The following is a 22,907-nucleotide window of genomic DNA, read 5'->3' as shown; positions in this document are numbered from 1 at the left end:
TCAAAGTTTTATTTGTCTGTAACGCTGGCTGAAATTGGGCATAGCAACAGTCCCTTAAGGAGCTGGCGATTAGCGAATGTTTGAAACATTAGAGTGCTTTGAAAGCCTCTGTTTTAGACTCGGCAGCTCGTGATGACAATGATTTCATGCTCCTTATGGTTTGTGAAAAGGCCAGACTTGGCAGGAAAGGATGGAAATGTAAAACACCAGTTATTGTCCCACTGTTTCTATTCAAGAGTCCTGGTGTTTTTCTTTCTTAGGCCTTAAAGTACAGCTTCTACATTCAAGGTTCGACTCAGGCTATGAGTCGACTCATTAAAAGTGCTTTAACCACTTTAACCAGCAGGATTCTCCAATTAAGCTGCAGCCTGTGATTGGATGATTGATGCGTGGATTGACCAGCTGCTGCCCGTCGGGGCTGAAAAGGTCTCACCTCATGAATTTCTTGGGTTCGGTGGGAGGGGTCGGCGGGGGAAGAGGTTTGTTGGAGTTGAGTTCAAGGTGGTGGAGGGGGGAGTTGGGGATGGGCTCTAGGCGGCTGGGCTGGGCTGGGGGCGGGGGTGGGGGCAGTGGGGGCTGCCCACTTCCTGAACCTGCCACGCCCACGCCCATACCTGCTGCCTCCAGAGCCCTGACATTAGGAGAGCTGCTGAATCTGCTGGCTGCTGTTTTCTCATTCTTTTTCTTTTGCTACACAGACAAAAAAAAGCAAAGGAGGGGCACGGGGGTCAAAAAAGGAGCAACAGGGAAGTTGGAAAGAAAATAGGTAGAAAAGATAAGAAGAAATGGAGGGGAAATGGAGTACAGGGAGAGCCCCGGAGGTCAAAACAGTCCATCCGGCGAGAGAGACAGGAAAAGAGCAGCGTGCTAACTCGATCCTATTTAAAGGTTGATCGAAAGCAGAGTGAATGGATCAATCTGAAGACTGGCGTCGCTCAGCATCAGTCTTAGAAGCAGCATTCGCTCTGAGCAGAATGGAAGTTCAGATGAGGAGAGATGTGTCGAAGCAGAAAACGTCTCACACTAACAAATGGCTTGGAAAGCAAAGGAGAGCTGGAGGAAAAAAAGTCAGGGAGAACAATCGAATCGGGTGGAAAAAACGGTGAACACACAACATACACGTATACAGATATGTGGGGGTGAAAAAATACATATGACAGGAACAAAAATACTGGAAGTTATAGAACCCGAGCGATGGCGTCAACAGTTATATACTGATCATGCAGTGGGGAGCAATCAACTCAAGACGTACTGCTGGGAATGAGATATGGTGTTTTCCGGGAGCACTGGGAGCAGTAGAAGCCCTGAAAACATATTTTCTCATTATGAGCAATGGGATCCTGCATGAACACACACTTTTGGTCATTTAAACTTCAAGAGATTCACTTCCATTTCACTTCAACAAATAGTTCAATCTGGTGAATCAAGTGTTTCCACGTTTTTGTACTGTGACACCTTAATTTAATTGCTGTAAAGAAATGAGACCTTGGGAGGCTCGACTGTTGGCCTCCTTTTCATACCTGCGGTGCTGATAAAAAACACCACATTTCCCGTTAATCGTTTTCTTTCCTGTCCTCTTTCACCGTCTTTGTTTGCACTGGAAAAAAAAAGAAACTTGTTAAAATTCTTTCCATCACCCTTTTACCATCTGCCATTTGCTGTACATGTTCACTGGAACGCTGTACAACAACTTCCCCTATTGTTGTTGTGGCATAAAAGCCTCAGGTAAAGGCTGACAGTCTCCTCAAAATGGTCTCATTTGTTACAGCGCTTAGAATAACATTTGTAAATGGTTGTCACAATGCAACAGTGCCTTTGTCAACACGTCAGTACTGATTGTCCTTCTGATCGATCAGCACTGATGGATATGAAATGAGATGGAGTGGATATCATCTTTGTCATGTGCGGAGATAAAGCAGGCTCCTGAGAGGGCCCCTGTGTGTGTGGTGTGTGTTACGGGACAGCGGGGCCTACCTTAATGAGTGGGTTGATGACTCCTACGTTGGGACTGGCGTTGAACACTTTGTTGAAGTTGGTCTCCCTGTTGACGAGTTCCAGCTGGTAGAACTTCTTATCGTCCTGCAGGAGAACAAAAATGAAAACCTTACGTTAGCTGACGGAAGACTCAGGGGACAGTGAAAAGGAGTTGTTTGTACCCACACCTCATCAGCGGTAACCTACCACCAGTTTCTTGACGAGAGATTCCCTCTCAGACACCATGTCCTTCAGCTCGGCGATGACCTGCAGGTCCTCGTGACGACTCTCCCTGTTCCTGAACTTGTCCTCCGTTCCTTCCAGCCTGTGAGACAAAACCAGAAATGTTCTGCACCAGAGACCCACTGAACACCGTCTGACGTTAATACAATCGCAGTGGTGGAATGTGACCAAGCACATCTACTCCCTGCAACTCAGAGGCACATTTTTTACTGCACTATATTTATCTGACAGCTTTACTTTTCAGATTTTAATATTTCATACTCTCACTGTCCAGTGAAAATATGTAAAAAAATAAATAATAATGTAGCTCCAAATTTGAATGTTTGTGATAAACTGAAGGATGAAGGGTTCCTTTATGTGTTGAGAAAATTCTCCAACTTCTTAAGCTCAATAAACTCTTTAAAAAGCCTCTTGGATCAGCTGGAAATTGCATCATCACACTGAAAACATGGCTGTTTCTCTGAGCTCATGAAACAATGACTTTTTAAGAGATGCGTGGTTCTCACAGGACAGCGACGCTACAAACACATGATGATGATTAAACTAGCCAACAGTATATAAAGGACCTGAAACATCTACAGCAGTAAAGTGCAAAATACACATTAATGCAGCAGGAATATTAATCCAGGAACATAATATCTAATAGTAAAACACTGGCAGGGAACATTTCACTGCACAAAGAGTACTTGTACTTTTCATACTTTTAGTATATTTCACTGATAACGCTCATATACTTTTACTGCAGTAAGATTTTGAATGCAGGACTTTCACTCGTGGTGGAATATTTTCACAGTGTGCTATTTGTACTTCTCCTTAAGTAAAGGATCTGAATACTTCTTCCACCACTAATGCAAATGTCAGACGCTCACAACTTCCGCCTGAGGGGAAAGACCAAGGTTCTGTGTGCAGTCTCATCAGTGTAAGATATGCAACATCAACTATCAATTACACATCAAAAAAGAGTAGGAGCCAGGTGAACTTGTTAGATCTTGCACTTTGCAGTGCGTGTGTGTGTATATGTGTGTGTGTGTGTGTGTGTGTGTGTGTGTGTGTGTGTGTGTGTGTGTGTGTGTGTATGTGTTAAATGGAACCCTTTACGAGTTAAGGGAATAAAAGGCATGGACTGCAGGGAGTAAAAAAAGTTGAGTGATTGGGCTTTACTTTTTCATTAGCTTTTGATCAATAAAACAATAATTGTCCCCGGTTTCTTCCCTTTCCTGCCCTCCTCTCCTCTCATTACAAAAACCATTAAAGGGGTTTGCACGTTCAAGTAGAAAAAGAAAAAAATAGCTAGTTCCACCGGAGGTTGTTTTCGTTCTGTGAGTTATGAGAACTTTCAAAAGACTTTTTTTTAATAATGGGCTTTTGTTATTTTCTTACCGGCTCCTCTGAGAAATCATCACTTGGGTAAAACCTCTGATTCATTTCGTACTCTGTGACATTTTCCCCAAACGCAACAAATGCTAAAGATCGCTGAGCAAAACGGGCATTAGCTGCTTCTTAAAGCGAGAAACAACCCATCATAGGTGACACTGTTGGCTGGAAAATTACTCATTTCTTTGAAATAACATAAAAGGCATTTGAAAGCAACAGCTGCACGTAGAGTTTAACTTATGCACTTTGAAAAGTTTTTTCAGTTTCAGAAATTTGCCTTTTAAATGTTACTAATACTTTGATGTAAGTCATCAGTTGCCCACTTCTTTATACCACATCATTGAATCAACCTCATAATTTGTTTCGTTAAGTGTTTTCCAGAGTGTGTACTGAGCACTACCTATTCATAGTTGTATAAAAATAATTTTTAGTTGTGGTAAAAATGAAATGAATAATTTGGAGGATCCTATATTTCAACCCCCTGAGATCCAAAAATACAAGTGTAGAATTAAACAAGAACAAACAAAAGCTACATCTGAAGCTCAAAATACTGAAAAATGAAGCATGAAACAGTCATCTTTTTTTGGGGGGGGCTGTAGAGCTGTTTCCCTGCTTGTTCAGCTGTGAACCTATTTCTGGTTTTACCAATTCCTTATGTGACAGCGAGCTAAACAGCCTTTCACCTCCCACACTGCCACAGTCCAAGCGGCCGAGGAGTATCTCTGTGACATTTACGCCGCAGCGTGAAGTCACACTTTCGTAAAGGCCGAGCATCATGGCAGCTTGTCTTCCTGATAAACTGCGCTCCGTTCAAAGTAATGTCCAAGTGCTGTACAGGAGCAGCCACTGGAGCACTGCTCAGTGATACTGATACATACTGATCTGCACTTTTCATCAGATATGCGGCCTGCTGCTGTGCTGGTCCGTCTGTGCTACTCTGACAGCCTATTCCTCCTGTTGCTCCTGTGTGTCGGACATTTTCTCAGAGTCTCTTTTGCTGCTCTCGCAGTGTCTGTGCTTGGCAGGAACTCAGTGAGAAGGTCTCATGAGGTCCCAGTCCCCTTGATTGACAATTGAGACAACCTGAAAGCAACAGTCTCTGGAAAAACCTTTAAAAAAGAATTCATCCTCTTGTGATTGTCAATAAAAATATCTATTAAACGCATACTATGTCCAGCAGTATTTATTCATTATAATAAAAAATGTTATGAGCGCCCTTTTTAATTGTTACCAATAAAAAGAGTGTGTGCAGCTGTCTGGAGAAAAAGCGCTGCACCCAGCGTTTTTTTTTTTTGTGCGGCCGCTCCGAGCGCTTCTGGTCTCTGAACTTCTGCAGAAAGGCCCTGCCAGCGCTTTTCTGCCAGAGGAAACGCTTTATGGACACTCAGCATTATACTGCCATTAAATACCCAACTGTTGCTGTTAAGGCCTTCTTCCACGGGTGGCGCTGTTGCAAATGGTCCGCAATGCAAACGTTGCGTAGTTTAGAAACGTTAACATGAAGCAGTGGATTTTTTTTATTATTGTTTTGCTTCAACATCATTCCACTGAGGCTCATACTTTCATAATGTAGATCTACAGCCAACTGAATCATGATAGACCTGATAGTCGGGTTTGAGTGTGTGCGTGCCGGGTTAGCGGGAGAGAGATGAGCGTGCTCGCCTGTGTGGACCCTGTTGTTGGGTGGTTGTTTAGTTGTGCGAGTGGCCTTATTGTTAACCTTATTTTGGCGATGTGAGTGCAAAGCGTGTATAGCCTAGTTAATTGCCTTGGCTTGCATCCGTGAAACTCGTAGACCTACCGTATTTTGTGGATTGAGTCTGGGTGAGACTTCAGGATAATAACACTGGAGCACTAGGGGGACCCCCTATTGCCACCTAAGTATTTCACACACTGCAGGAACTGTTTTAGAGAAGGGACCATGTTAGCTTAAATGATGGGTGCAAAGCGTTATGTACAGTCATTTATATTATCTAACTACTTAAAGCACTATTACGTTTTTTGGGGGGGAGGCTGCTGTGATCTTGATATTTCATCACCTTATAAAGGTTTGGCGAACGCGTTAGCAAACATTCTATTCACACATCAAGCAGACACAAAGCAACATCAGCAATCCCAATAGAGGTTTGATATCCAACCAAATCATAATTACCCTTTAAAGCTGCATTTATACGTTTTTGGGCTCCAAAGCTAAAAATCACACTTGTTCTGGCGTTGTAGAACTGCCTTATTATACATCAATGTAAATATTAATGTTCACCAGCTAGTTGCTTTGTATATCTGCTGTTTGGGGCTGGGTAGTTAGTGACTACTGTCTTAATTTGATACATTGTCAGTATCAAATTGAATTTACTAGTGCAGCTTTAGTGCCAGCCTGCCTTCCACTCAGGACTCATACGTGGTGATTCACACCCTGGACACAACCTGTTCCAACTTCTCCAGAACTACAGACCACTGTACGCTAAACCAACCAGACACAAGGACAGTCTCTTCCCGCTGGCCGTCACTTTGATGAACACTGAGCATCAGTCACACAGTGTCAGGAACAATCCACGTGCAATAACCCTGGAACACTGAAGATCCCCTGTAGCTTTGTGTTGTTCTTGTTTTAGCTGCGTGTCTATTTCTATGTAAGTACATTGAGGGCAATGAAAAACCGGACTCATACTTGGCCGATGAAGCAGATTCTGATTAAAGCGTGTACGTGATGTGCTACTGAAGTTTTAATGTAATTGTCCTTAACAGTGACTTTGGCCAAGAATCTGACCGCATGATCTGAGGCTAACACTTCCACGGAGCTATTTGTTTTAGCCGACTCCTCAAAGATAAATAATATATTTTGAAGTGGAATTCACGATTGGATCCAAATATTTGATATTTTATTTAATACTGGCTGGATGAACAGAATGTCCTCCAGGCAGGAGCACACTGAGGCCAAATGTTTGGTGTCCAGCTATTTTACGCCTGACCGCCGCAGCATCAGCAACCCTTCACTGGGCAGGAAGACCCTCTGTCTCACCCAGCTGGAGTGTCAGGAAGTCTGGTGTCACCCATGGCATTTGTCATATTTTGGGGTTATTTTTGTCTGTGATCACATGAAGAGAATATTTCCATGGTTTGTACGGATGCACCTGCTGTTGCTTGGCTTATATGCAAGCCATCAAACTGATTTCCTTCAATAAAACCTGCAGGGCGGGAGAAGTCCACATCTATCCACTGCATGGTTAGATGTGGACACCACAGCTTGAAAACGTAAAGCTGAACCAAGATGTGCTTTTTCTGGGAGTAGTATATTTTTTGGTGAAGGTGGTGTCTGTGATAAGACGATGATTTGGAGTCTCCACTGCTCTGGACTTTAATAAAACCCCAAACTGACAATGACTGATGGTCAAGAGGAAGTGTTGGAATTAAAGTGCTACAGTTATCTTCACTACCTTCTGGCCGTGCTATGTCATTTTCTCTCATTGCCGCTGCTGCAGTTAGCATTGGCAAACTCACTATATTGCATGTTATCATTTTTAATTGCATAAATAATTCTCCAGGACCTAACTGTAAAGTCACTTTTAAAGTCTGTAAGTCACCCAACCACAACTTAAAGTGACTAAAACAAGCATCAATTATGTGTGAAGATTGTTCCTTTGATTAAGTGACTTATGGTATAAGTGTGATAATGCACTCTGATACAGATATAATCAATAACTGACACGAGGAACTGTCCCCTGCTAAGTCATTTGTTTTATTGTACTAGAAAAGTAATTATGCATGATCACTTAAGGGGAGGATTATCATAGAAAATGTTGGTGAAAGACAAAGGAAGACAATAAGAAAATAGAGGACAGAAAGTTAATATAATGCTTTAAAACTGTATGTCCTATAACACACAACGTCAACAATAATGTACAGTCTGCATAAAGACTGTAAAGGCAGCACAGTATTATCTACACATGCCAGAGACAGCTACATCCTTTTAATGGCTGTGTGATTTGTGCGGTGCGACATTAAGCTTCATAAATTTCAAACACTGATCCATCACTTTCTTTGTCCTGATGAATTTGGGCTGTTGGACTTTGCTGTCCGCTTCATTTGAGAAGACATAGGGGTTTTGAGTGTTGCTTGGCATCCAGAGAGTCTTTTTCATCTTGTCTAAATGGTTATGCAGCGGGATGCAAAAGCATTGTTGCGATGGTTAACTGCAGCTTAATGTACTTTACACACTGATTTCACTAAACTGTCATTAAACTGTTGACTGTAATTATGCTTCAGGTTTCCGGATGTATGATTTTAACAAACACCACTGCTGATGTGACGACGTGACAACTAACTGCATCTCTAGTCGGCGTGATGACCAAAATTCAAACAAACCCAAACTGTAACACACAGACATGCTTTCTTACTCCCACAGAATCAACCAATGAGGCACAGATGCAGGAAAAAATATAAAAATATTCATGAAATGGTGGAGCGTACTCTGTTTAGGCTGTTTAGGGAGAGGGATTTGTAGTGAGGGACGAGACTGTCGTCAGCACGGTGATTAATTAGGAGGGAAGGGACAGGGCCGATGGTTAAGACAGATCTGTGTTTTAGTTAATTAGACAGAAGATGGAGGATTATCTCCGGGGACAGCCCCAGAAATGCCTCTTTTGTGGATAAAGTGAAGAAACAGACAGAAAATAAAAACTGCTGACTGTTAAATTAAATTTTGTCCCAGAAAACTGGTCAAAACAACAGAGAAAGTAGACAATGTCACTACATGTTTAGTCTGTAAAAGTAATTCACTGTAAAGACTGTAAAGTAGTGAACAACTTCTATGTTTAACATGATGATGGCGCTACATGAGAAGTTAAGTGCTCAACAAAGTTATTGCTATTCGCCCAGTGGGAGACATGAATGTCTGAACCAAATTTCATGGCAATCCATCCAATATCTGTCAAGACATTTCACTCAGAACCATGAGGGTCAACCACATGGTGGCACTAGATTAAAAGTCAGGGGATCATTAAAGTTTCATCCCCTGGAGACCATGAATGTTTGTAATCATTGTTTCATGACAATCTATTCAATAGTTGTTAAAATATTTAAATCTGAACAAAAGCGGTGGATTAACCAACCATCTGGAGAACCATAAGAAAGTCCTTGAAACCATAACGGCCACAAAGGTTAAAATATCAGCTTATTCATCTCCAATGTAACAGCGCAAACTCCATTCTCTGATAAAAACTTTCAAAGGTTGAAATCTCCATAAAAAGCTAGTTAGTGGACCTCGATTTGCATTATCAAAAAAAATAATTAAAAGAAGTAATAGCTTGACTAAAAAGTAAAACCAGGCATCATTTCATATTTTCATCTCTGCCAGGCGATTATGTATTTGGTCCTGTGTGTGTATCTCTGTTTTGTCTCGTGGTTGCAGTGATTCACACACTTTCTTGTTTCCGCTATGGATTATAAATAACTCCTCTCTTGATTTGCACGTCTAGGTAGGACAATGCATGATTGTATGAATGTAAGTAAGTATGTATATATGTATGAATGTATGTATAACTATCACTTAGCAAATGACAAACTGAACTGAGGGATGGCAACAACATGATGGTAAAATGAGTTAGCTGTTAGCAGCCAGTGAGAGTCCTACGGTGTGTATTTGGCTACCAGAGCTAACAGCTAACGAGGCTAATACACCTAACAAAGCTAACAGCTAACAGAACTAAATTCACAGCAAGACTGACAGTTTCTGTTCATGTTCTTTAAACAGTCAACATGAAGCTTTACATAGTGAACTGCACATAGCCGGTGCAGACAGCTGCGTAGATTAAGATGAGAGATCTGTTGTGTGAGTAGAAATCATGCTGATACGCTCGCCTTCCAGACGAGGGACAATTGTGGGTTGTATTCATTCGTTGCAGACACACCTGGCAGAGATGTGCACTCTGCTGAGTGCACTCTTCTAGTTACGTTGTTTATTTAGGATGAGGTGTGCTGCATAAACCAATGGATTCTTGACCTTTCCTGTCAAATGTTGTGGATTTTTCTTTGCATTTTTAGGTCTTCACTCATTGTATCAGCATCTGTCCAACTGTCCTTGTTTTTTGTACGTCACACCCTCTTAATCAATAGATCTTGTGCATTACTGTGTGTACAGTAACAAAGCGTCTAAATGTGGCGTTTTCTTTGTCGATGTAATAACGGCCAACAAACATGTTCTATTCAGTCCGGCAGGTGGCACTTTGCTCTCAGCTGACACAAACTGAAAGGAGGTCAGCTCTGAAGAGGATGTTAGCTCGCTGCACGTCTCCTGAATCCAACACACACACACACACACACACACACACACACACACACACACACACACACACACACACACACACTCACTCACCACAGAGTTTTCCATACGGCTTTTCTTTATTTATCTCACTCTGTTTTATATCTGTTGTCTTCTGTCTATCTCAGAAACTGTATAGTTTTCTCTTGAGGTTTGGTTCATTTCCCTCATGACTTGACTTGACACCCTCCACTGCCCACCGGCAAAGTGTACCTTTCAACTACATTCTTTTTTTTCTTTCTCCATCCCTCTTCTTCTTTGAATCTCTGTCTTCACCTGCAGTCATCCATGTCACATCTCATACACACTCTTCTCATTCTCTTCACCTCAACATGCTGCATGCCCACAGCTTTCTCTTGTATTCTTTCCCTCTATCGATACACTGCAGCATTTGCTTCACCTTTTCCTACATCCTCACTGCACGTCATCAATAATATACATTTTTCCCTTCATATTCAGTAAAAAAAAGAAATGCCATCACCACCTGCTGAGCTAAGTGTCCTTAATCTTTCATTTTTGATCCTTGCAAAGTCTACACCTGAGGATATTTGAAGTGTAGACTGAAGTTACTCCATTTTGTAAAGTACATTTGGCCAACCATGCAGGGAGAAACCAACGCATGGGGTCATGATTGAGTTTGTTTTTTAAAAGGTGAATAATTATAATGTTCTATTTTCCAAAACACTGACAATGGCCTTTACAGGAAGACTAAAATAACAAACGGTAATCCCTTCCTGGCATGCTCCATAATAACATACTATTCATGCACAAATGATGCACTGTATAAGGAAACCATTAACATAATATACATTCATTCCATTACTCAAGTGATAAGGTTTAATGGGGAGCTTATTATGCCATAGTTGTGACAATGAAGCGAATCAGACACGCCGACCAGTCCACTCAACAATGCAGGACATTGGAACTGATTCAGCCAGAGGGTTAGGGCTACAACTGATTACACCAACGATAATCCCTCTGACAATTTGGGGGGACAATTTGGGGGGTTTAAAGGGCGGGTCCATTATTTATTTATTTGTATAGCTTTTTGAGGTTTTTATCTCATTCTGTAGCTTACATGTGATGTTCTATACGTACTGAAAACTAAACATTCAAATTCTGTACGTATGTTTTGGCGTTAAAATGCTATTTTACCAAGACCTAGAAAAACTGTTCTCAAGTGACCTGGCATGTGTCTCTGTATGACGACGTTGCTACATATATAATACAGTAACTTAGATGGCGGTTGACACGCTCCCAGTTTGGAGAAGCAGATAAGAGTAACGGCACGGAAGAAATGTTCTGCGGTTGTTTTGGATACGAAAATCACACATTAACACAAACAAACTAACCGGTCGAGACAAGTGGTAGACCAGCTATTCCCATGTTCTGCAAAATAAATGGTGGCTTTGAAGAGGGTGATGTAACGTCTTCAGTTCCCTGTCGTAAACGGTTTTCTGACAGCTGTTTTGAAATGGAATTTGGAGAAACATAATTACATAATTGAACAGTTAAATTAGTTTTTGTTTTCGGTAGCTAATCAAAAAGGTGCACTACCAAAAAAGGTGTTGGGTGACACGGGTACTTTTTTAGTATTTGACGTCAGTTTTCTGGCAACACCACTGACAATAGCCACGATTCAATTACAAGTTTTTTATTTCATGCTTGATGATTTTCTATTTTGTATTGTTGTAGCATCCTAAGGGTGATGACACATTGAATCTTCTCTGTGGGTTCCGTTTCAACTTGCACTTATCCGTCAGTTAAGATACCTGTGAGATCGGCAATACGATGCCACTGTTTGGACTGAAGAGATGGACAAATCACAACAATGTGCAGATGAACACGTCAGGCTCCACTCACTCCATATGAAAACCAAAATATCCAGCAGACTGGACAGTTCTTACAGTTTATGTGACGCAGCCACATCAGGACTTCATACAGTAGAGAATCCAGGAAACTGATTCGTACTGGATTATTTTACTCACAAAATGAAAGATTTTAATGTAAATTATGTATCAAGGTGGAATCAGTTGTCTGACATACTTGTCAAACAAGTGTGGACAGAGATTTAACTTTTTTTAAATCAAACACTGCAGAACTGTGTGTGACAGCATGCATAAAGGCACATTACGCCACATGAATATGTATTCAGGAGCACGAGGCAACGTATGCATTTGCGTTTCTCCTTCTTGAACCTTCGGTTTCGTGGAGACATTTGAATCTTTTTGTGTTTTTCTTTGTTCTGCAAATGGAAACACATTGTTTCCAGAAGATTGCGCCTCAGTTACAGATTGAGGGTGCAACGGTAAATCTCTCTTGGGGCTGCCTTTTCATGGCGAGCCATTTTCGTGCTTGCTGCAGCTGTTTATAACGTATGACACGAGCGATGTGATTAGCTGGGAAGAATATAATTCATCACAGCCGCCTGCGATTTCCACTGCACTTCACCTGATGCATGCAACAACAAAACAGACGGTCTGCATGGATGCGTCTGCTCTTGTGTGTTTACTTATGCCCTAATTTCTATGATGCAGTGATTGCGTAGGTTATCGCACAGTCAAAAAAAGAAAAGCACAATGTGTAACGACTTTTCCCACATTTGATCATCTGCTCGACTAGAAGATAAAAAGAGTTGAATCTGTAGAAACCAGGAGTGTTCAGGCAGATGTGAATGCATCATGTGTTATTCTCCCCAGAGGAAACCTGTCTGTTGCTTTAAACTTCCATGTGGTACCTGACAACACACAATTACATTATCTAGGACGAATAGGTTGACCTGCGCACACAGCAATTATGAATTAAGAATAATGTAGGTGTAATTCCTCTGTGCCTCCATTGTTGCATAGCTGTCTGAAGACCACACAAGCACACAGTGTGTTTACAGTGTGTACATACAGTATCTGAAGGGCGGAGATCTTGTCCTTGAGCACTTCCTGGGCTTTGTTGAAGTCTGACAGCATGTTCTGCGTCTCTCTGCTGTGGACGGCGCTCATTTCGGCGAGCTCTCTCTCGTGCCTCTTCGTCAACTCTTGTTCATGAGCCCTGAAGGGAAAGAGAAGAGTGGACGATTGAGTTTCTAAGTGTCACTCAGTGTCACTTAACTTTTTTAATGTTGTAGCAGGTCGAGGTGGACCTAATTTTGAATAGTTATACACTCTTGGTTCAATTAACTGGACAGCAGTGCATCATGTTTAATGTGCTTATTTACAGGTTTATAAATTAAAATGTTCTGTAAAGCAACTAATCTGTCAGATTAATGTAGCTGTATGAAGATTTTATTTAGCAAAATATAAAGTAGCATCAAATGGAAATACTCAACTGAAGTACACTGTGCACTGCAAAAACTTTGGTGACCATGGCTGAAACGTGCCATGTGTTATTTAAATAAAGAGATGTATATATGTCATGCCTCAAACTAACCATCCTTCCTTTTTATGAAGCTGTTTGAATGAAGCCGTACCAGTAACAGTCACAATTCAAGCGTTTGGACAGATTAAAACATGTTCAAAACGTTGATTAAAACTCCCTTGGTGGCTCAGGCATAACAAACTTTTTTTAAATGGGCGACATTTCCGTTTAAGACTTAATCAGGAACCTGCAGACTGTCCTCTCTCTGCCCGTCGCTCCCAGGAGCAGCGGACATAATGGATTGTTCCACAGAGAAAATGTTGGTTGGATTAGAAAAGGGAGATAAATGCACAGAAGGAATTCCTAGAACATAACTGCATGAAAACGTACTATGAATGTAATTATAATAGAAATCCAACTTTTTGGAGTTTGCACAAAATAGCAGCAGAACGCAATAAGATAATGTGAAAATGCACACAAACATAAGTATGGTATCACGCTTACTGATGTACAACATAACGTAAAACATATGCACAGAAAGTGTGTACTAAATTCTCCATCTTATCAAAAATGTTCCGTTTGCACATGTAGAGGGTTTTGCTATGGGAGGAAAAGGAGCTAAAGAAAGAGGAGGAGGATGGGAAATGGGAATAAAAGATGATAATAATTAAATGAGCATGAAAAAAACAGGCTGATGAAAGGGATGTGAGGGCTGAAGGAGGATGTCTGTCTGCCTCTCACTCCGACTGGGCCAATTCTCCCCGAGGGCCGCACATCTTATCTCTCCCTGCTTCCTCTTTATTTATTTATTTATCAGCCTATTTTTATCCCTGTGACCAGGATTCAGATGGGGAGTTACGTAACAGAGGGAGAAATGTGTGGCGCATGGGCCTGCCAGCATAGAGAGAGAGAGAGAGAGAGAGAGAGAGAGAGAGAGGGAGAGAGAGAAGAGAGAGAGAGAGAGAGAGAGAGAGAGAGAGAGAGAGAGAGAGAGAGAGAGAGAGAGAGGGAGAGAGAGGACGCATATACGTGAAGACTAGCAACGCATGAAGTCACCATTGAGAATGAAGCTCCATGGGAGCAGTCATCAAACAAACACATGTGTAGAAAAATCTCAAACACACACACACACACACACACACACACACACACACACACACACACACACACACACATATAACTCTATGATTGACTGTAATGAGTAGCTGGGCCACATTAGCCATACAGCGCTTTAAAAGATTCATAACATGCTGCAGGGAACAACATGATTATAGATTCCACTTTGCTTTTATTCTAAATAACCTTCACACTAATCAATGGCTCCTGACACCGGTAGAGAGAGAGAGAGAGAGAGAGAGAGAGAGAGAGAGAGAGAGAGAGAGAGAGAGAGAGAGAAAAGAGAGAGAGAGAGAGAGAGAGAGAGAGAGAGAGAGAGAGAGAGAGAGATTGATTTGCCTTGTCTGGGCTTTTCTTTTTCTCTCTTTCATCTCGCTGTGCTTTCATGAGGACTGGAGCACAGTAAGTTTGCAGAAACTATTATCATCCGAATATAATAAGAGAAGTCAAATTCAGCAACCTGATTACGGGACAAAGAGTTGAGAGTGGGCATTTCTTTGTGTTTTTGAAAAACGGGTGTCAACACTATCCTGAAATGTCAATGATAATGTGTTATTAATGTTCTTCATGATGCTACTCTGAACCAATTCACCTTTTGGGGAATAGTCTTGTTCACTTTTTTTCCGAGAGGGAGATGAGAACATGGATACCACACTTGTGCCTGTACGTTAAATTATGGAGACGGAGCCAGGAGGTGATTAGCTTAGCATAGCGTAAGGCTGGAAGCAGGGGGAAACAGCTAGCATGAGTCTGTCCACAGTTTGACAGTTACGGATGTAACTCGGTTCTATGAATCCTGGATGACCACCAGGAAGGATGAAATAGAACACACAATTGTTCATCGGTGAGCTTTTAGGTGTGTTCGGAAAGAAAGCGTAGCAAGTTATCACCTAGCATCATTTTTAAGAAATCGTCTGCTGGACCGTTTGTGCAGTGCGTGTTGATTTGCCCCAAGCAGCAAATATACCAATTGTGCAGATGATAGCTGTAAGCTAGCTAGCAACTCACCAGGAACTCCAGTTCTTTCTGTTACTTCCCTCCAGGCTAACTCCCTTCTTCTCTTATCTCTCTAAGATTATGAAAGATTCATAAAGCCTCTCGATTACATGGAAATTTGTAATTGTATCCCAGGTGAATTTGATTTGCGCATAATCTTGTCTTTCCATTGACTTTGTATGTAATCACGCCACCTCTAAATGTCGCCTGCAGCACATAATTAGAGGTGTTGGTATGTGGATTTAAAAAAAATTCAGATATTCAGATACAACAAAGCTAGCACTTCCAGTCTCTATGCTAAGCTAAGGAAAACACCTCTGAACTCCACTTAAGGTACAAACACGAGAGTGGTATCAATCTTCTCATCTAAATTTCAGACAGAGAGAGAATACGAGTATTTCCAAAAATGTTGTGTTTCTTTAAAATAACTAAAATCAAAATACCTGGTTCTTCATCAACAAAAAAATACTAGAGGTCAGCCAATAGTGGATTTTTAAAGGCCGATATAATAACAATAGTTTGATTGATCTTGTATTGTAGACTAGAAGCTGATAGTGTTGCGTCATATGTTGAGAGATAACTTTTGTGAAGAGAAATAAACTGAAAACGTGTCAGATACAACATGAATACCACTTCTCTGCTTGTTGCAAAATCAGCTGTTCACCGGGACCGCCCACAATTTCTAACTCAGAAAGAATAATGCATTGAAGGTTTTTGAGGTTTTTATGGAGCAGAGAAGATCTCAGATGTAGTCTATATTAAAATATGTAATTCAAAATCAGTCAGAACGATTAATCGGTCGATCCACTAAATAATACATCATACAGATTGACTAGTGATCAGCACCAAGCACTGAGGGTGGAGCTAGAGCTTAAAAACACCACCATTTCATACATGCTTAAAATAGAGAACGCATGGACCACCACTCTGAATTCAGGGGGAAAATGTTCAGCAGCTTGGTTGCCAGGTTACAGTGTATTACGATAAACTGCACTGTGAACATACTGGTCTGGTATTACTCCAACTGTGTGAACATGAATATTTCAGAAACTAAATCTTACACACATAAGAGAAGATGCATCCTGTGTCAGACATGGATAAAAAAGGATGAAGTCAAGTTTGTGCTGGTTTTTAAAAGAATATGGACAGTTAGATGTCAATTTTCTAATATAAATGATACACATAAACGCACCACTCTGTCAGGGTTATTCACACCAATCTGTGCTTTCGATTGCAATAACTTCAACTTGACATATCTAAAATAAAATGAGCGTGTTATTATCTAGTCTTGTCTTTACAGCATCGTCTTCACCTATAAGTTTGAACCGAGGCTTCCATTACAGTATTGCTTCGGGTTGTGTTTCAGTCGTGCTCCGAGTGCTGAGTCATACCTGATCTGCTGATTGGCTTCGCTGCGGATCTTGAGCACCTCCTTGCCCTTGAGCTCCAGCTCTTTAGTCAGAGTGCTAATATTTTCGTTGAGTGTGTGGATCTGGTGGTCCAGCTGAGCGATGTGGTTCTTCCTCCTGGAGACCTCCTCCTGTAGCTCGGTGATCCGGCCCAACAGCTCACGCTCCTAGGAAGGGGGAAAAAAATAAATCTGAATTCATTTTCATGGTTTAATGAGTTGATACCCCACAGTGTTATTTGTCCAATAATGTTTTTTAATTACTTCTTGACTACTACAGGAAAATTCAAGGACACAGCAATTTACCGTTCTCATTTTTCCTCATAGCAACCTTCAGTCATGTCGTCTTTACATGAACTGAGAGGCACCGCATGTCTTAACATAGTAACAGGAAGCTTGTTTTGGCTAACTGTGTTAACATTGGTGTATAGTATAACATGTTAATGCTGTAAGCATTGTGAGGAATAATAAACATTTTAAACCTAAACATTTTAAGCCATTTTAATGAGGCAAAACTACCATGAGAATAAACTAAATAGATGAGACGACGGACACTAAATACAGCTGTCTTCATTGTACACACAATGTGAATTAAAGTTAAAGGTGAATCTTCTTAAAAACATGTTGGGGTTTCGTATTTTGTGTAAAATGTTGTATTTTTGTAAATGTAGATGGACAAAAAAGCCTTAACATGACTTGTATAGAATTGAATCTTTCTGAAAACATTTTGAACAAAAACGGAATATGATAAGCTTCAAATATATAGGATTGAGTGCAAGGCTGTTCTGGTTGATTTTACTGGGTGCACAGTGATTTTGACTTTTGTCTCTACTTGTATTATGAATTATAACAAACTAGAAGGGTATTAACAGAGGCCCATTGCAGATGCCCTATCTCGCAATGTGAACCAAAGTGAACAATAGTGTGCGTATCTGCCTTGTGATTTGGATCCACTCCACTGAATGGGTTCTTCCTCTGCTAATGCTACACCCTTTCACCAAGTTTGATAAAAACGGGGCCAGCAGTTTGTTAATCACACTGACAAATAGACAAACAAACCAAACCGACAAAACATGACCTCCTTAGTGGAGGTAATAAACTGGAACTGAAATTAAAAAAAAGTTCTTGGGCAGAGTGTATGAAAGGCGTTTAATCAGAGATGTACTCTTTTCTTATTGACGGAACAAACTAGGCCCATATTTACATGAGATGATTAATCTACAGTGAGCGAGTCAAAGTTCATCACTGGCTGTTAAATGCTGACAAACTGACAATGAGCGTTAATGAATGAACTGACAGTGAATGGTAATAATGATTATTACTCACTGTCCAATAATGATTTGTAAATATAAATACCCACGTGTAGACTCATCCACTGTTGGTGTTACCCTGAATGGTTCCTATATGAATTACAATATTTATGGCACTTGACTTTATTACTTAAGGGCCTCTTTAGAAAAGGCTTAGATGGGACAGTGTTACCTTTGTATAAGGATAAGTTGTGTAAAGAGGGCGCGTTGCTGTGTAGGTATGTAATGTATCTTGTAAAACAAGCGAGTATATCTGCTTACATGTCAAATGTTCTCTGAAATTTTTTTTAATTTATTCTCAAATATGACAAAAACAATTTCAATAAACACCAGCATGAATGCAGGTGCTCGTCTGCATCACTCAGTCATGACTTATCATCGTTCTCTACGTCTCTGAATGACGTCCATGTAGACCAACTACCCAAATTACTCGCGACCCCCCCCAAAGAACAAGTGATTTTTCTCGATAGTTTGGTGAATGAACAATGCTTGGGTTCAATCAAACACTTAACCTGCCTGACTTTACAATGAATCCAGTTTAATGAGGATGTGACTCGCTACTCCAAAAAAACCTGGTTTGAAATGATGTTTTTTAGATTCTTTAGAATTCAGTGCTGGTTGATTTAAGTGCCTGTTATTTGTTGGATTGAATGGGCGTCATCAGCGGTAATCAGCCTCATGGATATGGGTCCGAGGGGGGCTGCTGCTATGTTCAGAAGGCAGTTTTCATCTGTTCACGTGGAGGATCAACGTTACGAATACAAAAAGATGACAACCTCTGGGCGGTAGCAAAGGTGGAGGTCAAGTGATGTAGTATAAAGTTTTAGGAAATTACTGAGCATTCTTTGAAAGGTGAAACATATGGGACTGTTGGGGCTTGGGGCCACCGACAAACCACCCTTATGCTTTAAGATAACAGTACTGGTCCACACATGACATTACCAATGAAAATGTCAAACATAACATTTTCTAAGAACTGAACTGCTAGTAATAAATTGAGAGATTTTGATCTGATGTATGTACCTGCAAATATATATATATATTTTTTGTTGCTGTGCCAGAACTTTGTTGATACTATTCAAATTAAGTCACAAAGTTCAAAACAGCTGTATCTTGTCATTAGGATCTACCAGCCGTCAACACGCAAAGCTGCCAAGTTCGGTGTTAAAACCCCTTTTCAGGACGGGGAGCAGCGGCATCCTTGTTTGCCAAATTGATCATTATGATTAGAGACTTGAATTAAGAGGCAAAGACTCCCAGAAGAGGGCCACTTAACTCAGAATCAGATTAAATATCGTCAAGTTATCGCTCACTAATGATTCCCCACTTTGCAAAAAAACTCATCCCACTTTATAACAATTTATTCCAAGGGCTGTGTTCATATATCCAAAAGCCATAATCTTGTATAATCGCCTCATGGTCACAACCTCCTGCCTCCCTATCTGTCTCCATCTGAGTCTCCCTTAACATCTTAATTTAATGTCATTGGCAGATTTTTTTGCCGTCCATAAACCTAGCGGCGCAATTAAACACAATGGGGACAGGGCAGATTAATCTTTTAATGACTCATTTACTCATTTCACTCTCCATCTCGTCAAACTTCAGGATTCATGTGGAAGGAGAGCCAGAGAGACAGGAGGCACAAAGGCAAAAAACAACAACAAACTAACAGGGGGGGGGGACGATGACAGGATAAAAGAAAGGAACAAAGAAGATGGAAAATGCATTTAGGGGCATTCAGGAGTATTTGAAGTATTTATTGCATGGGGACTTTTTTTTTTAAAGGCTAATTTGATCAAATTACAGCGGATTCATCTGTTCGATTTTCACATTCATCGCAGACGAACAGGCTGGTTTGTGGCACCGAGGTCTACTTCATCTCTCTCTTTCTAATCTCTATTCTCCTCCACACCAAAGAACTTGGTTAAATAAAGGAGTTAATGTGCACCATCTTCTTTATGCCTGCCGCTCTCTCTATTTTCTCATTTTTAAGTCTTTGAAAAATAAATAGGTCCTTTAAATATTCATCAGGCGAGGACATTAGCCGGACGAATCTCCTGAATCTTACTGAAAATGGAAAAATGTATTAAAGATGATGGGTGGCCATTTCTCGGTCGGTATCATCCATCCAGTCTGACAGATAGAATATTATATAATTAACTTCTTCTTTATAGAATATCATGAATGTGAACCTTTTACTACATTAAGATTGTGATGGTTATCCTTTTTTTTTTTAAAATGGACAATTGTAGTGTTGCACTGTTTTCACCAGTGTTTCCAAAACTCTTTTTCTGGGGACCCGCTTTTGGAAAATGACAAACCATTGCAACCCAATTCACGATAGGCCTCATCCATAAATCACGATATGAGTGAATTTCTGCGTAAATGAATGTTCCTGACCATGTTTAATGCCATTTCCACATTATCTTATATCATCTTGAATAAAGAAGCCATTTTGAAGAGATACACGTTGGAAAACAATCACAACTTTTGTCAGTTCAATCTTATAAGTAGGTCACAATTGTCAGAATATTCAGGCATCGTATGCGGCTCAAAGGTGTACTGCAGATATTAATGTGGAATAAAAGACAACAACAAATTCTACAAACTTATTCATTTCACAAAATGAAAGTTCACTGGCCTTAGTGTGAGTGATGGAGTCATACACAAACACTTTTTTTCTCAGTCAAAGTTAGAGCGGTTTTGGTGAGTTCATGTTCAACATTTGCGTATTTCTTTTCCATGTGCTCTCCTCGCTGGTTGAAGTTGAAGTGGGTGGGAACTTAGTGGACTTTTTTGCCCCCGGGTTTTGCCTCTCAAGCTACTTAACAGTCCACTCCACCTTCTCATCGGAGGTTGTTGAGGCTGAGAGGGAGACAGCAGACTCTCAGGGCTGACATGAGCACCGTCACCTCCTCTGCATTATTTCAGGTCAGTTAATGATTGTCATATTTTCACCAACAGTGAATATTCTCATAAAAAGGATGGCAGAACTGAGCATCAATCAAATCAGTTATGATGCAAAAACAACTTCATCTATCATAAAGTATCTCTATCAAGGACACTAAATATGATTTTATGAATTTAAAGGACTGTGCAATAATAACAGAGGATTATAGTACATTCAAATTTGTTTGTTATACTACAGAATGTGCTGCAATTTCTTTGTGAAACCAAACCTTCGCCCTTGAGAGAAATATGTTTTTAGAGGCTTTAAAGTTACTAGTAAAGTATCTTTTTCCACTTTCAAATCTGCCTACTATTATACAACTAGATCCAAATCACAACTGTACATTTAACGCAAAAAAAAGAGGAAAGGAAAATAATGTGAAATATTAGAATGGATTGGGACGAAACAGCCGCAAGAGGAAACAACAGCACTTTTAAGATACTTTACTTATATTGATGAAAAAATAATAACTTCAAGTTCAGAGAGAAAGAAGCACATTGTCAGGAACACTGAAAGCTACATCAAAGATCGAACGATATCATGGAAATAGAACAGAGTAGATATTGGATGTCAAGAGATGCTGATCACGTGATAATTGATCAAACAAGTAAAGTATCTCAAGGGAGACGGATGACAATGTGTACACCCTGTACTTCATCAGCCTCTTCCTCCCCGTCTGATGTCTGTTAAGTAATTGGAGGTATAAAAACATTATTTAACTCAGCGGGACGACTGTTTGCAGCTGAGCTCTGATGACTCAACTCAGGAAGTTTCGGCTTATGTGCCATTAGGGCACAGCAAACATAGAATTAATGTAAACACAAACTCTCAAAGTCTCTGCCTCTGAATTTGTACACGTAGCATTTTACCCTAAAAGAAAAATTCACTTGGTGGGTCACAGTTTGTGCTGTGAAATCTGCTGGATTATTCTAAAGCAAAGGGAGGTAACAGCAGATGGTGAAAGGACAGAAAGGATAAAGCCTCTTCCAAATTAGGGTGGCCAAACAGTGATGCATCCTGCCAGAGACACAGAAATTGTTCCCAATTCAAATCCTTCGTTGCATCTCATCCCTTCTCTCTCTCTCGCTCTCTCTCTCTCTCTCTCTCTCTCTCTCTCTCTCTCTCTCTCTCTCTCTCTCTCTCTCTCTCTCTCTCTCTCTGCCATTACATTTTATGTCTGATTCTCTGCTGTGCCCAATCTAGCTATGAATGCCCAAAAAAGTTATCTTAAAAAAAGAAGGGAAAAGTATTTAAAAGTACCAGAGCTTTTGCTGATTTGTGATGTGTATGCATTAGAAAAGAAGCCAGAAGCCAGCACTAGAAATGAAAGCTCATTTAGTTTACATATAGACAGTCAGCCAATTGCATTATTTCTTGATTTATTCCAAAGTAAACAATGTGAATCTACTTGGGCGTCAAAAAGAAGCTTGTGTGCTGCAGCAGTGACTGAAATAAGAACTGTTTCCGCCGTATTTCCTGCAGACTTATGACTGACAGGCCGTTCAGACTGTAATAATCGACTATTAGCTTTCATTGACCCTGATTGCCTTGGCAACTAAAGATGAGAGTGACTGATGGTGGAGTGTGTGTGTGTGTGTGGGGTGTGGGGGTTGGGGGGGTATTGAATACAACCAGCTGTGCTTCTCTGCTGGGACATCTGTATCACAAGGCGATGAGAGGGGAACTCATGGTGTTTGGGGTAATTAGTAAGATTTACAAGAAGATGGTAAGAGGATAGCCTGCCGGGTGGTGTGTGTGTGTGTGTGTGTGTGTGTGTGTGTGTGTGTGTGTGTGTGTGTGTGTGTGTGTGTGTGTGTGTGTGTGTGTGTGAGTCTGTGGCAGGTGGTATTTCAGGCACACTGGCTAATC

At 40.7% G+C, this 22,907-nt stretch overlaps 1 protein-coding gene across 2 annotated transcripts in view; it reads right to left on the bottom strand.

Annotated features, from left to right (window-relative positions):
• The window catches only part of fam184ab (family with sequence similarity 184 member Ab), a 134,768-nt gene that overhangs the window by 6,702 nt on the left and 105,159 nt on the right, over positions 1 to 22,907 (bottom strand). Inside the window, exons 17-21 of one of the 2 annotated variants that reach the window (XM_068706930.1) lie at positions 16,762 to 16,946; positions 12,806 to 12,952; positions 2,182 to 2,299; positions 1,975 to 2,079; positions 434 to 690 (exon numbers count right to left, since the gene is read on the bottom strand). In XM_068706930.1, the coding sequence (XP_068563031.1) occupies positions 434 to 690; positions 1,975 to 2,079; positions 2,182 to 2,299; positions 12,806 to 12,952; positions 16,762 to 16,946 (812 nt within the window). The remainder of the gene's footprint in view (positions 1 to 433; positions 691 to 1,974; positions 2,080 to 2,181; positions 2,300 to 12,805; positions 12,953 to 16,761; positions 16,947 to 22,907) is intronic. The other variant, XM_068706932.1, reaches the window with a different exon arrangement.

Source organism: Cebidichthys violaceus, unplaced genomic scaffold, assembly GCF_023349555.1.
Source record: "Cebidichthys violaceus isolate CVI_PGR_0920_01 unplaced genomic scaffold, fCebVio1.0.p SCAF_125, whole genome shotgun sequence".
Lineage (NCBI taxonomy): Eukaryota > Metazoa > Chordata > Actinopteri > Perciformes > Stichaeidae > Cebidichthys > Cebidichthys violaceus.
The sequence above is the reverse complement of the archived record's forward strand: the minus strand, read 5'-3'. Positions and strand labels throughout refer to the sequence as shown.